At 45.4% G+C, this 14,750-nt stretch overlaps 1 protein-coding gene across 2 annotated transcripts in view; it reads right to left on the reverse strand.

Moving 5' to 3' along the window:
• Positions 1-14,750, reverse strand: part of JARID2 (jumonji and AT-rich interaction domain containing 2) — a 344,692-nt gene that overhangs the window by 18,595 nt on the left and 311,347 nt on the right. For both annotated transcript variants that reach the window (XM_050941573.1, XM_050941574.1), the window contains 4 exons: positions 14,389-14,481; positions 13,713-13,831; positions 13,460-13,530; positions 5,174-5,288 (listed from right to left, as the gene is read on the reverse strand). In XM_050941573.1, the coding sequence (XP_050797530.1) occupies positions 5,174-5,288; positions 13,460-13,530; positions 13,713-13,831; positions 14,389-14,481 (398 nt within the window). The remainder of the gene's footprint in view (positions 1-5,173; positions 5,289-13,459; positions 13,531-13,712; positions 13,832-14,388; positions 14,482-14,750) is intronic.

Below are 14,750 nucleotides of genomic sequence, written 5' to 3' on the forward strand. Positions count from 1 at the left end.
TCTGAAAGTCCAAGTACACTTTATCACCCTTATCCATGTTTGTTGATGCCCAAAAGAATTCTAATAGATTGGTGAAGCATGATTTTCCTTTACAAAAGCCGTGTTCATTCTTCCCCAACATATTTGATAATTGTTATCAGCATCTGAGGAATGCTGAGCAATACTGATTTTAGGGTCACTTACAGATGACATTAGGTTTCCTTTGAAAATTTGAAATTTGCCAAAATTTTATCATGCAACTCTGAACAAGGGAAGGTGTGCAGGATAGAAGGCAGTCTCATCCCTGTGATCCACCAGCATTGCTTGGAGCTGCTTTATAGAGGGCTCAGTAGGAATTCATTTGTGTGCGTGAATATAAATATGTATCTGCAACGGCTCTTGATTCCTTCTATGAAATGGAAGGCCTAGAGCAGGGGTCGGCAACCTCTGGCACGTGGCTCGTCAGGGTAAGCACCCTGGCGGGCTGGGCCAGTTTGTTTACCTGCCACTTCAGCAGGTTCAGCTGATCGCAGCTCCCACTAGCTGCGGTTCACCGCTCCAGGCCAATGAGGGCGGTGGGAAGCCACGGCCAGCACATCCCTCGGCCCCCGCTGCTTCCCGCCGCCCCCATTGGCCTGGAGCAGCGAACAGCGGCCAGTGGGAGCCAGGACCGGCTGAACCTGCTGACATGGCAGGTAAACAAACTGGCCCAGCCTGCCAGGGTGCTTACCCCAGTAAGCCATATGCCAGAGGTTGCTGACCCCTGAAATAGTGTCAGAGTGTTTTCCATAATAAAGGCAGGTACTGCTGTTTAGAGTGAATTGGGTGGGCTATGGTGCACTACTACAGATACATGAGTTGAGGGGAAGAGAAGGTTTTTAAAATCTTTTAGCTCTTCTCTTCAGCTAGATTTTTATTTTTAAAGGAGTAATTTTCCTACTGACATTTTTTGTTTCCCTTGTGACATTAGGTGTTTGTGACATGGGCTACTGTTTCATGGTTGAAAACAAAATCCTGAATTCATGTTTCAGTCAAAATGGAGCCTACATGTATACTCTCTTACTGATTTGAGATCTCGTGTGCATCTCTCATTTTGTATGTGCAGTTTACTTCTGCCCCCATCTTCCAAGTCAGTCTAAAGGAGAACATGTTCTTATTCTCTCTCACTCAAACATTGGCCCCTCCCCTTTCTTTCTTTCAACTGTCAGAGGTCCTGTGTCTTTTGCAACCATTCCTCTAGTCACAGCTTTCGTAGCTGTTCAGTGACACTAGTTCAGACAGACAGAAGGATCTTTAGAGAGCTGACCAGGATGCAAAAGGAATCAAGCTTGGGTTCTAAATCTCTGTCACCAGATTTCTGAACTGACCCAATCTTACCTGGAATGTGTTTAGAAACACATTGTAGTCAGCTAGGGGCCATATTTCAACTGCAGCCCCATGTTAGAAACGAGAGAGAAAGATGAGACCCATTTGAGACATTAGGGCCCATGCAATCTACCCCTGCTCTCAACCATGGGGAGAGAGGAATAGCTCACTGGTTTGAGCACTGGCCTGCTAAACCCAGGGTTGAGAGTTCAATCCTTGGGGGGGCCACCTAGGGATCTGGGGCAAAAATCAGTACTTGGTCCTGCTGGTGAAGGCAGGGGGCTGGACTTGATGACCTTTCAAGGTCCCTTCCAGTTCTAGGAGATTGGTATAATCTCCAGTTATTTATTATTATTATAACCATGTAGGCTCAGGAAAGGAAAGAAAACTCCAGGGTGTAGGCAGCCAGAAACATGCCAGCAAGAGCTCCTATGGAAGCAGTTTCAGTAGGAACCTTTGGACACTGATGATGTCAGACTTCTTTCTATAGACCAGGAGTCGGCAACCTTTCAGCAGTGGTGTGCTGAGTCTTCATTTATTCACTCTAATTTAAGGTTCCGCGTGTCAGTAATACATTTTAACGTTTTTAGAAGGTCTCTTTTTATAAGTCTATAATATATAACTGAACTATTGTTGTATGTAAAGTAAATAAGGTTTTAAAAATGCAGAGCCCCCCCCGGACTGGTGGCCAGGACCTGGGCAGTGGAGTGCCAATGAAAATCAGCTCGCGTGCCACCTTCGGCACGCGTGCCATAGGTTACCTACCCTTGCTATAGACTTTATTCTGAACAGATTTCCCTGCCGACAATAAGCTGCTGCTTCCAGTCTCTTTCCACCCTCACAGTCTCTTCAGTTCAGCCTCATTCTAACTGCCCTTCATGCTCCTCTCCATCCATCTCACCTATCCCCCATAGCTCTTCCTACACCCTTCTTTTTCCCTCTGTTTTTCCTTTTTGCTAATCCCTTCGTGCCTTCTGTCCTCACCCACCCACGCCCTATAACACACCCCCGCCCTTTTGCCTCTGTTCCCTATTATATCCCCTCTTCTCCCCTCCTCCCCGCCCACACAAAGCCTCTCCCCTTCTGTCTCTGTTCCCACTGCTTCTAACACAGCTTTTTTGCTCCATTGGTCCACATGGTTTGGTTTTTTTTTAAATCCTCTCAGCCACTCAGTGGGGAGGAGGAGAGCACCAAACGTGTCTCACACACATACACACACACACACATCCCCGATGGCAAAACACGGAGGGGCTAGCCCTGGCTCCTATCCACCCTCACAGCCAGTTTTCACCACTCCAACTCTGTTCATCACCCAGCATCTGAGTTAGGGTACTTCTCCTCAATGCTAGCTGGGTGCCAGTAGGACAGTGGTTCCCAAACTGTGAGGTGTGCCCCCCTAGACTGGCACAGAGGAACATCTGGTGTGGGGGGTTGCAATAGACCTGGGCCAGGTCCCCAAGAGGTGGGGAGGGAGTGCCACCAAGCCCTGCTCCGGCCCTGCCCTCAGTCCCAGCCATGGCTCCCCTCCTGGCCTTGGCTCCCAGCTGTGGCCCCTGGCCCTGGCTTAGAGTTGCAAGGTGCCCAGTTTTCAGCCAGAAAGGGGACCTGACAGTGACCAGTCAACACTGCTGACTGGACACTAAAAGCCCAGTTACCCATAGTAACCGGCCTCTGCCGCTGGGGGAGAGGGGTGGGAAGAGCTGCTGCTAGAGCCTGGAGATGCACTCAGGGATGGCTCTGGCAAGGGATGTATCAGCGGCTCCCACATCCTGCCCTGAATGCAGCTCCCCCTCCCCCATCCCGGCCCTGGAACACAACTTCCACACACACACATGCTCATCCCCCAACAATGGTTATGGGGCGGGGGGGACACAGACTGGGGGGGGGGGAGCAGGGACACAACAGAAAAAGTTTGGGGACCTTGGCAGAAGCAGGTGAATTGAGAGCACAGGAGAGAGACACCTTTGCTCTCAGTTTTTATATCTGGTGCCACAACAGCTCCTGGTGGCTCGGAGCAGCAATTGCAGGTAAAGTCCTCAGCCCGGGCCTGGAGCACGTTCAGTGTAGATGGAATTTAAATAGCCAGCCTCTCTCTCTCTACTGAGCATGTACAAATGGCAATTTTCAGAGGCTTACAACTTAGTCAAAGGTGGGTGGATTTTCATGGGAACAGCAACAGGCACATCCCTGACACTAGGTCATGCACTGCCAAATATGAAATCACTGCTTAAAAGCATGGAGGTGCTAGGGCTTCTGGGAAAAAAATAGGAGACTTTTTTTTTTTTTTGAACGCTTGCTTCATTGCTTTTGCTGAAACTTTCCAAAGAAATTTAGCTTAGGGCTGACAGCCAGCATGGGACCAAACAGTTAAAGTCCAGTAGTTTTACACAACCAAAACAGTCTTAGGCAACCTTAACTGTAGAGAGTGCCACCAGCTCTGCCTATAATAAAATGCAAAAAACAACCTCCTCTCCCATCCTCTCCCCCCCAAAAAAATATTTTTATAAGATTAATAGAATTCACATGACACTTATAAGGCATTATAATTTACTCTAATTGTATATTGTCTCTTTCCCCAGTTATGGATCTGTCTTGTCTTAGACTGACTGTAAGCTCTTCATTGCATGGACAGCCTCTTTATTCTAAGTTCGTTCTTAGGACAATGGGACCCAGATCCTGGTAAGAACATTTAGCTGTGACATAAACTCACCTGTATTCACACAACTCGGCACATAACCACAGCTCAAGTTTAGCACCATTAATACTGATAAGAGTTTAAATAGTTTTAATTAGCAATTAAGAGGGTAACTGAACATCTCTGTATGTTTGGTTTTCTTGAAATCTTACAAAGCATTTTAAAGTACTATTTATGGTACATGCCAAGCATCATTAGCCATTATAATTCAACCTCCATGCATCAAAATGTTATAAACAAGGGGTTTCTTAATTATTTTATTACACTTTTGTTTAAATCAAGGTCTACAAGTTTAGCTGCTTATACTGTTCTTATTGTAGAGAAGATCCTTTCAGGATAACATAGTATTACAGGAATAACACAGATAAGCATATTAAATGCTGGCACTATCTGATTCCAGTGATTCCACTATCAGCTCCTGTACTTCCATTACAATCTGACCAATATTGTGTAATAACTACAGTGAGTAGCAGCCACCTCCAAGCAGATGTGTGAGCATGTGTTAAACCTGTTTTCAACAGGTGCCCACAAAACACAAAAATGTGGCTACAAGAAGTTACAGGCTTGCAACCATTCACATCAAAATGTTACAAGGATGTGGCTTCAAAGGCAGGTATCACTGGGTACAAATAAAAAATATGTATGTAGTTTGGTATTTACAGAGTCTCAAGATACCTTGTGAAGTAGAAGAGTGGGGACAGTTTAGCAGAAGGATGGGATCAGTCATCTTAGAAATGAGACTATAGAGCTGGCTTGAACAAATCTCTCTACACATCAGTCTAAGGAAATCCTGCCTTGACTAGCTGTCATTTGAATTCCACGTGTTCAGAAACATTCTGCAGAGTGAAATCTACAAAAAGTAAAAATTGTTTGCTGCTAAATAGCCTAAAACTGAGAATGGAAGAAATATTAAACCCTTTTCCTTTAGAAGAGGTTTTTCCACTTAGTTTATATCATACACCACTTGTCATGAAATTTGATAGACTTTCCCATTAAATTTGTAATCACAGAAACTTCATTTCCTGATGGGACTCATTCAGGCAAAACGCAATAGCCATACTGCAGTAGCTTCCAACCTTCTTACCAAGAGCCATTGGGGCTCCAAGTAATGGGACAAACTGCAGGGATACTCACCAAATGCAATCAGCACCAGTGTGTAAGTAGTCAATGTATGGAAGGTGATTTTGGTCTCGAGACCAGCATGAGGTAGAAAAGACCATGCCAATATTTAGCCAAGGAATTGTCACTCCTAAAATACAGGAATTAAAAATAAACTTGAATGGATTAGAATGTCATTTTTGGAACACATTTCAGCTGAAAAGCCTGCTTCTCCATTGAGTTGACCCAGGAGTTTTAAATTAAACGGTCACTAACATTACAGTAACTGTGGTTCTTCCAGGTATGTTGTCTATATATAGTCTACTCTTGGTGCACATGCACCCAATGCACTCAAGTCTGAATTATCTTGGCCAGCGGTGTTTGTTGGGGCCATCCTTGCACCCTGAACGTCTTTGTGCCTCCCACCAAGCACATAACAGGGAGGGCAGCCCTACCCCACCCCTCAGTTCCTTCATCAACACAGAATCCAGATAGTAACAGACATTATAGTAGCAGGGAACAAGGACAGGTTGTGAAATTATATATGGAGAAAACATCTCAAAGAAGCAGTTACTATAAGTAAGTCAACAGCTTTTCTATGGATATTCTACTGTTGATAACTCACAAGAAGTGACTTAGATCCCAAGAGATGGGTGTTGCAGTCTACCTGAAAAATGAGTGTTGGACAGCCAAAATTCTCACTTCCATTATAGAATAATGCTGTGTAAACGTACACACTGAACTCCCAAATAGCTGCCCTACAAATGACTAGGATGGGAAATGTTTCTCAAAGAAGCAACTGAGGTTGCTTGCACTGTACTTGAGTGAGCAGCAACCTTCCTTGATGGAGCTATATTTACGAATCTACAGAAGTTTGTATCAAAGTCTTTGTTTGAAATAGCTTGTCCTTTAATCCTGTCTCCACAGGTTATGAAAAATCTAGGGGATACCCTAAATGGCTTAGTTCTGTCTATAGAGAATGAAAACTCCCTTACGACATCTAGAGTGTGGAACTTCACCTCATCTTTATTTTAATGTATTTTGGAGAGAGAAAAATAGAGGAAGGAGAATAATGTGATTTAAATGAAAGGCAGACTACTTTCGGAAAAATTTAGGATGAAGTCTCAATAACACCCAGTCTTTATGAAAAATCAGATATGGGGGCCCTGACATCAATGCTTCTATCTCCCCCTCTCGTCTGGCTGATGTTATTGCTAGGAAGGCGGTTTTTATGGAAAGATGAGAAAGAACTTATAGCGAAAAGTCCAATAGGTGAGCCTATTAACCCTGTGAGAACAATATTTAGATCCCAAAGAGGGGGAGGTTCTTTAACTTTCATAAGAATCTGGCCACTGTGGGGTGTGAGAATGTAGAAGCTGCTTGCAATGGACAGTGGAGAGCTGAGACGGTTGCTAGACGACCCCTTAACAAGCTCAGAGATAGTCCAGTCTGCCTAGAATCTTTGCTTGAGATGGTATTAACTGGTGTTGGTGTGACCAGATCATGAATCTCTTCCATTTCACAGCATAAGTACATCTGGTAAAGACTTTTCTGCTGTGGACAGGGACACTCTGTACTGCAGATGAGCAAGTTCTTTCTACTGAAGTCAGTCAGCCAACATTTATGCTGTGAAGTATAGGGAATATGGGATGAAGGACTTGGCCATGCTTCCATATTATGACCTCTGGTTGGAGAGCTACACGTATTGATGGTTGAATGGAGCGATTCTTCAGGCCTGATATCAGAACTGTCTTGGTCACGCTGGAGCTACCATGATCATTATTGCAGAGTCCCATCTGAGCTTCCTGAAAGCGCTGGGGATGAACGGAATTGGAGGGTAAGCTTACGGGAGGCCTGATGACCATGAAATCAGTAATGCATCAGGCAATGACCCCTGACTTAAGTCTCCCTCCAAAACTGAAATTTTGACATTTCCTTTTCACTGTTCTGGCCATGAAGTGTATGCTGGGATGACTACACTTGAGAGAGCTGTCTTATGTTATCATCTATCAGTCTATAAAGGTTGTTTGAAAACTGCTCACTGAGGTGATCTGCCAGCACATTCTGTATTCCAGGCAGATGAACAGCCTTCAGAGTACTTTCATGATGGATCCAAACGTTCCAAAGATGTGCACCCTCTTAACATGAAGGAGTAGACCTTACACCCCACTGCTTGTTTATATAAAATGGCTATTAGCTCCAGGACATTTGTGTGGAGCCTTGCTTCCTGAGGAGTCCATGTAGCTTTTGTTTGGTGATCGCCTAAATGGGCTTTCCATGCTAAAGTAAAGGAATCTGTCACCAATTTTTTTGATAGTAGTGGAAGGGAGAATGGCTGTCCCTTTGCAGACTTTGAAGGACCCCTTCCACCAATTTAATGACAGCACTTCTGGTGGAACATGTATTAGGATGGACAGGTAATGTTTGCTTGACTGATGCATAGTACAGATCTCAAACACCCTTGCATGCAACAGAAGCCTTGCAGGCCGAATTACAAAGGTGAAGGGGCCATGTGTCAAAAAAGTTCTCACTGATATTGTGTGGTAAATGTGCAGGTCGGCAGATACGTCTAGTATGACTTGGACTCTCTGGTTGTAGACAAGCCATCACTGTTAGGGAGACCAGCATGACTGCTATGAATTCTGGTTTTTGTGTTGGAGTCAGTATCAACTTCTCTTTGTTTACTTTAAGGCCTAGAGAGGCGAACAGTTGCAGAGCCCGTTAAATGGAGTCTATTATTTGCTGGCACAACTTCCCATGAATGAGCTAATCATCAAAATATGGGAAAACTTGGACTCCCTCTCTCCTAAGGTAAGTGGCCGTCGCCACCAGCCCTTTTATGAATACCCTTTGTGCTGTTGGTAGGCCGAATGGTGATGCCCTGTGCTAGTAGTGACAATTGCCAACGTGAAATCTGAGATATCGTCTATGGGCAGGCGGGTTAGCTATATGGAAGTGTCCAGGAAGTCGACAGCTATGTACCAGTTATCTTGATCTAAGCTTGGAATTAAAGAGGCCAGAGTCACCATCCTGAATTTGAGCTTTCCCCTGTGTTCTTGAAGAATTTCTTCCACTGTTCCAACACTGAGAAGCAACTGCACCTTCTGATATAGCATGCTTTCAGATGGAGAGGTCCCTGAATAGGGATGGGAAAGGCGGGTTGGGGAGGGCTGGAACTGTACAGAATAACATATAAACTACAATTTCCAAGACCCAGCGGTCAATATTGTTGGTGCTCCAGAACCCACTGATGAAATAAATCATTCCCAAATGAAGAGGATATAATTGAAAGAGCCAAGGAGTTTGCTTTAGATCAAGAAGTCAAATCTGCTGCCTTCATGTCAACTGAGGTTGATCAGCAGAGAGGGTGGTGTGGATCCTGATGACCTCCTTCTGGGAAATTTCAGACGTTGCCTAAGTGCCTATATTGAGGGCAAAGGGATTGCCTCTGTTGTGGTTAGTATTTACATTGCTTACACTTTGGGGCAGGAGTGTGGACTTCTAAGAATCTCAGTGTGGCACACAAGGCCTTTAGATCTCATCTGTTTTCACACTAACAAGTTCAAATTCCTCAAAGGGGAGATCCTCAATTGTTATTTGAGCTTTTTTAGGGATCCCTTAACTGTGGAGCCAGGAGAATCTACTCATAGCAATTGAGATGGCCATAATCTAGAGCAGCGGTTCTCAACGGGGCTCCATGAGCCCTTTCAGGGGGGCTGTGGAGTCCTACCACTGAAACCCAGTGTCCCCCATGGGGCTGAAGCGGGAAGTGGCACAAGGCTGAAGCCCTGAGCCCCAACACCCCTCGTGGGGTTGAAACCCTGAGCCGCCTAACCACCCTGCAGCCGGGAGCGGCATGGGCTGAAGCCACAAGCCCCAGCACCGCTCATGGGGCTGAAACCAGGAGCATTGTGCAGCTGAAACCCCAAGCTCCCCCATCCCTCTGAAGTCAGGAGCGGCGGGGCTTCAGGCAGAAACCTTGAACCCATGGGCAGTGTTGAAGGGCGCAAGAGTGTTGTCTCCCAAGCTGCAGTGCCTTACCCCAATTGAGGCAGTCCTGGGGGCAGGTCCACACCCCCCCACCTCCTCCTCTCCCTCAGCCCCCACCCTCTGGCCAGATCCTAGGCAGGAAGACATAGCCAGGCAATGAGGGGAAACTGCTCCTCTGGCTGATGGTGCCATGGAGTGGGCAGCCGTGGCATTCCCCCATCTGCTGCTGGTGCCTGGGGTTGCATCTGCTCCTCAGCTCCCAGCCTTCTTTGGCTGCTCACGCAGCCAGTCAGAGCTGCCCAGGCAGCTCCGGGCCCAGCAGTGCCCTCAGAGTAGCCACCGCACACAGCCCCAGACAGGAGGGTGTCCTGATGAGATGAGTCAAGGGCTGGAGGTGGGACTCCCTCCCTGGACCCCACTGTGCAGAGTTGGACCGAGCCCTGCCAGCCTTCCCCCCCACAAATAGAAGTCAAACTATGCCTATGCCCCAGGGTCCCACCCTTGGTCCAGAGGGCCCCCCGCTGGTTCCTGGAGTTTTTCTAGCGTGTTGAGAAGGGCCTCAAAGAAAAAGGCTGAGAACCCCTGATCTAGAGGCTGTATCTGCAGCATGTAGGGGATTCCTGTAGGGATACATGTGCCGTGAGCTGACTCAGCCATGATATACGTTGTCTTGGGGAAATGTGTCTATAAATTTGCTCACAGAATCCCAACAAGGCAGGATGGTTTTCTGTCTGGGTTTCCTCATCTGAGCCTTGACCAGTCTGTTCTGCAGGTAGTGGAGCAGTTGGCCTAGTTGTAATGTCCCGTTGTAAAGCTGTGGTTGAGATCTAGCACTCACCTAGAATGCTGATGCAGGCCTTTCAGCATGATGCATTTTCCTCAGAGCCTTATAAGGCCAACAGTGCTGGTAGGCAAAATGGCAGCTATTCAAGGGGTAGGGTATCAAAGAGTAGTAACCCTTCTTGAACTTCTGTGTCTGTGGTAATAGGAAGCAGCTCATGACATTCTCAGGTGTGAACTATCCTGAATACCTAGACACCAAGGAACAACCTGGTGAAACCTCCCCTAGTGCTTTCAGAGTATGAAAATGCATACCCCTCCAGAACAGGAGCTGTAACAATTGTTGTGCGGAAGCCCCCATGGAATGTGCTTTAGCTGGTTCTGTAGATGTGTGCAGTACCAGTATCAGGGCAGCTGTTGGTTCTTGGAGGAGGCACCCTCCCCACCACTGGTAGTGGGCAGTTTGGTATCAAGAAGACCAATAGGTCTTTTGACGCCGTATTGGATTTTGGTAATGAATATGTTAGCACTGAAGTCAAATTAAGTAGACTGCCCTAGAACCAGAAGCCTTGGTGCTGAGGAGTCAGAACCAGGCATTTATGTAGTACGACAAAACACATTCCTGAGGCATGAAGACTTGTGCCTGAATGGGTGCCAGTGGGACCGTTTTGGGGCCTTGTGTCACACTTGACCTACCTCTGAGACCAGAAACAATTTGTTGCTCTTAAAGTAAAGGACCTGGTGAGGAGGAATCTGTCTCTTTTCTTTATGAACCTTGTGGTCTCTCTTTCCTGTCACCTGACATTTTACCCAACAGGAGATTTAATCTTTAAAAACAGGAACTTCAGCCCCATGAGTACCTGATGACTGCTCAGAGGTTTCTGCCCTGGGCATCCTGGAGCCTCAGAAGGAACACAGATTTCTCCAAAAGAAATGTCTTTATTAAGGAAGACTCCCTCGCTCTTTGGGTTCTATTAGAAAAGGATCTACAGATGGCATGTCTCTCAGTAACGTGCCCCTTACCAGAGGCAATATTCATTTGCTGTGCCCATCAAATAGGGGCATTGCAGCCTTGCACAAAGGGCAGTTTTTGAAGGCTGGATTGCTCAGTCACAGTGTATGTTTACACTACAATCTGAGGTGTGACTGCAGCACACGTAGCCATCACCTTAAATCTAGCTAGAGCAGCTAAAAATAACAGTGGCAATATAAGCTGTACAAGCACACTGGGGACCATACTTGGGTTGCTAGCCCACGCTGCAATCTATGTTGCCATAGCTTCATTGCTATTTTTAGCCGTGCAGCAAGAGTAAAGCTAGCATGGGTATGCCAACCCGTGCTGCAACCATAGATTATAGAATCAAAGCAGGACCAATCCCCAGACGGATTACCCCAGTTCCCTAAATGGCCCCCTCAGGGATTGAACTCACAGCCCTGGGTTTAGCAGGCCAATGCTCAAACCACTGAGCTATCCCTCCCCCCAAATCACACCTCTCGGTGCAGTGTAGCCATACCCAGACAGACTGATTGCCCCTCCCATCACAGGCAGGCAAAAAGGGGAGAAAGGAAATGATATATTACTAACACTAAAAACTAATCACTAACTAACAATTTACATAGTTCACAGTAGAGCAAAGAGACTTGGGACACTAAGTTCCAATTCATAGCCAAAGGAGTTAAGAAGGAAGCAAGAGGCAGTTGGGGCTGACCCACCCTTTATGTCCTCCATTGGAAGCACAGCCTCAACAGACACTGCTGGCCAAGAGAATCCAGACTTGGCGCACATGTGCCCAGTACTCAAGAGTGGAATATATATGGACAATGCATCTTGAAGAACTTTCTGTCTCTACCACAGCAGTGTGAATAATTCACAAATAATAATATATTAAACAAATTTAGACTCTTTCAGCTCAAAATATTTAACAGGCGATTGCAATGGCATTGAATTCATTAGTTACTCAAATATCTTTTAATTTTCTACTTTATGGATTGATAAACAATACCCAAAATTCAAGGTTAGTTTTGATTGGTCAAATAAGTCACTTGAAACTGTATTTATTCTCTGACTGTGATAGTACTCCAGCACTGATATTTGTACACGTGATTGCGAATTCGGCTTTCAGTGAACTTTTTTTTTTTAAACCACTAAAACTTGAATGAAGTCCAAATGAATATTCACAGTAAATTTTGTCACTATTTTGCCTGGCATTGTGTTCTAGATTCTATAAATACAGAAGCAATATCTCAATCATTCATTACCCTGGGCAAAATGTTGACAGATGTACAATAACTAAAAGGGACATTACAAGAAATAAGTGCCCACAGCTATATGGCCCCAACTGTTCATCAATTCTGAACCTACAGATCACATTTTGCGCCTTGAAACACAATATTCCAGGGCAATGTCCATCCATATGGGTTAAAAAACAAATCAGCGCCTTTCTAGGTCTAGGAAAAGTGCCCGTGTCCACAGAACAGATTGAGGATAAATTGGAAATCATGTCTCCACCCAACATGGTTATAAATGCTGCAACAAGCGGAGGCTTGTTTGGTATCCTGTGGAGAACTGGGACAGATTGGCATTGTTTTTTATAGGTATCATATGCCCCCCAGTTTATCTGGGTGACATTATCCTGCCTGAAGGCCAGGAGTTAAATCAAAGGCAGTTGTAAAGGGGAAACCAACCAAGAAGCAAAACAATGGCAAAGAGAAGGCTCTGAAGGGCAAAAGCAGAATATCCCTTGTCTAGCTCCCTCCTGGCTGGAATGAGTTGCTCTTCCTAAGGCGAAAAGACTGGAATCCTAGAGAGTCCTAAATCTCAAAGACCCTAGAAAAGGGGTGAGGGAGGGGGATTGCTGAGCCAAGAGAGGTCGCTCAAGGTATGTCGGGGAAAGCTGACAGACTGAGGCACACAGAGGGGAACATGCTGCAACAGGGCAGTGTGCTTCTCCCTGCCACAGAGGGAATTAGCAGGGCTGAGAGGTACTTAAGCTTTCCTTGCCTGCTTATGTAAGGCATAAGTTTAGGCCTTTTATTGTTTTACTCTTTGCTCTACATGCTTTGTACCTTTGAGGAATGAATAAATAATACTTTGTTTTGCGGACGCTGTTTCTGTATCACTGCAAACATATGCTGTGACAGGCTCCCCAAGAGAAACTCACACATGTCAAAACCAAATTGGGCCTGTGTTGTTAACATGGTTGGAAACCAAGGGGCTGCAGCCCAGAGAGCCAATCTAAGAGTGGGTGGGCTGCATGATTCCACCCAGAGTAGGGTGCAGGAAGCCAGGCTTACCATGTAAGGGGGGCACTTGAGAGGGACTGAATGGTGTCTAAGGCAAAGTTCACCCCGTAGCCATGACAATCCCAATTATTAAAATGTACAATGCCACTTACACCTCTGTAATTGTAAACAGTGGGTACACATGGCTTTCTCCAGTAAAAATTGCACAGAACAAAAAACAAAACAAAATTGATTCTGGCCACTCCAGACAATGCCAAAATTGTTGACTCCGAATACCACACAGAACACCGAGGGGAAAAATCTGCTTACCAGGCACAGCACCAAGATGTCGCAGGATGGATCCTGTATTATTAGGAAGGACTGTAAGGTTCCACCCATGCCTATTGAATGAAGGGATACACACATTGTTATGGGTCAACATTAAAAAAAAACTGGTCTTATAGTTGCTCCATATCTCAAACATTTGAGGATATTGTTCTTATACGGCTTCTGTACTGAACAGAATAGCTGTAGCATAACAGGCAAAATGCTATAAAAATCCAGGTTATTTATCTAACTTTACCTTGAGAATGGTTCAGATTTTCCCACAGGAAAGCCGCTCCCATGTGTGTTGGTATCCACTTTCCCACAGTGCACTGCTACATGGCAATCCTTCTGTTCCACTAACCTCCAGTACTCTTGCTATAGCAGAAGAAGGCAGTAGTAAATGTTTAGTCCAATGAACAGAGTGAGAAAATTCCTTTAAATGTTCACCGATCAACAGAAGGTTACACTGCACTGATACTCTCAGTGTTGCTCCAACAAAACATCTCCTCTTAGAGATGGATATACAGAACTTTACAAATAACAATGAATTAAGACTTAACATCCCTTTTGGAGACTGTTTATTTCCATTTTACAGACGGGGAAACTGAGAGAGTGGTGAAATGACTTGTGCAAACTCACACAGGAAGACTTTCGCAGAGACAAAAACAGAACTACTATCCCCTGACTCCCATGCTGGTGCTTCAACCACAAGACCAGCCAACTCTTCTGCCTGTCTTTAACTTGTCAGTGCCTTTATTGACAATATTAAATAATGTCAGAGGGAAGAGCAGAGATAACATCTTGATTCTCTTCCTGCATCAGACATCTTCAAACAGTTTACTGTGCCACTTTGCGATTTAACTTTGCAGAGCCATCCCTAAATCCTCCATATGGAAAGATTTCCCATCCCTAGGTGCTCTGTTACCCCTCACCTCTATTTCAGCTACCGAAGGCTCCTTGCTGAAGCACATGTTCATGATGTTTCTTGCCGTCCGGTAAAAGGTTGTTAAAGAAACAGACCTACCCTGTGAATCAAGAGAGTACAATTAAATTGAAAATAAAAATGGCTCCTTCCCCCCCCCCCCCCCAGTGTTATTTACTGTGCAAACCTTACCTTGCACAACCCAGGACCCGGAGAGGGGAAAGGACAGAACGTTCTCTAAGAATAGGTACCACGCAGTCCACTGATATAATATACATTTCTTCCAGGAGCAAGTATCTCAAATGCCATTAAAAGCAGTAGAGGATTCCAGCTTTTATAATGGCAAGCAGCAGCTGATACAGCAAGTGAGCC

Source organism: Gopherus flavomarginatus, chromosome 2 (genome assembly GCF_025201925.1).
Source record: "Gopherus flavomarginatus isolate rGopFla2 chromosome 2, rGopFla2.mat.asm, whole genome shotgun sequence".
Lineage (NCBI taxonomy): Eukaryota > Metazoa > Chordata > Testudines > Testudinidae > Gopherus > Gopherus flavomarginatus.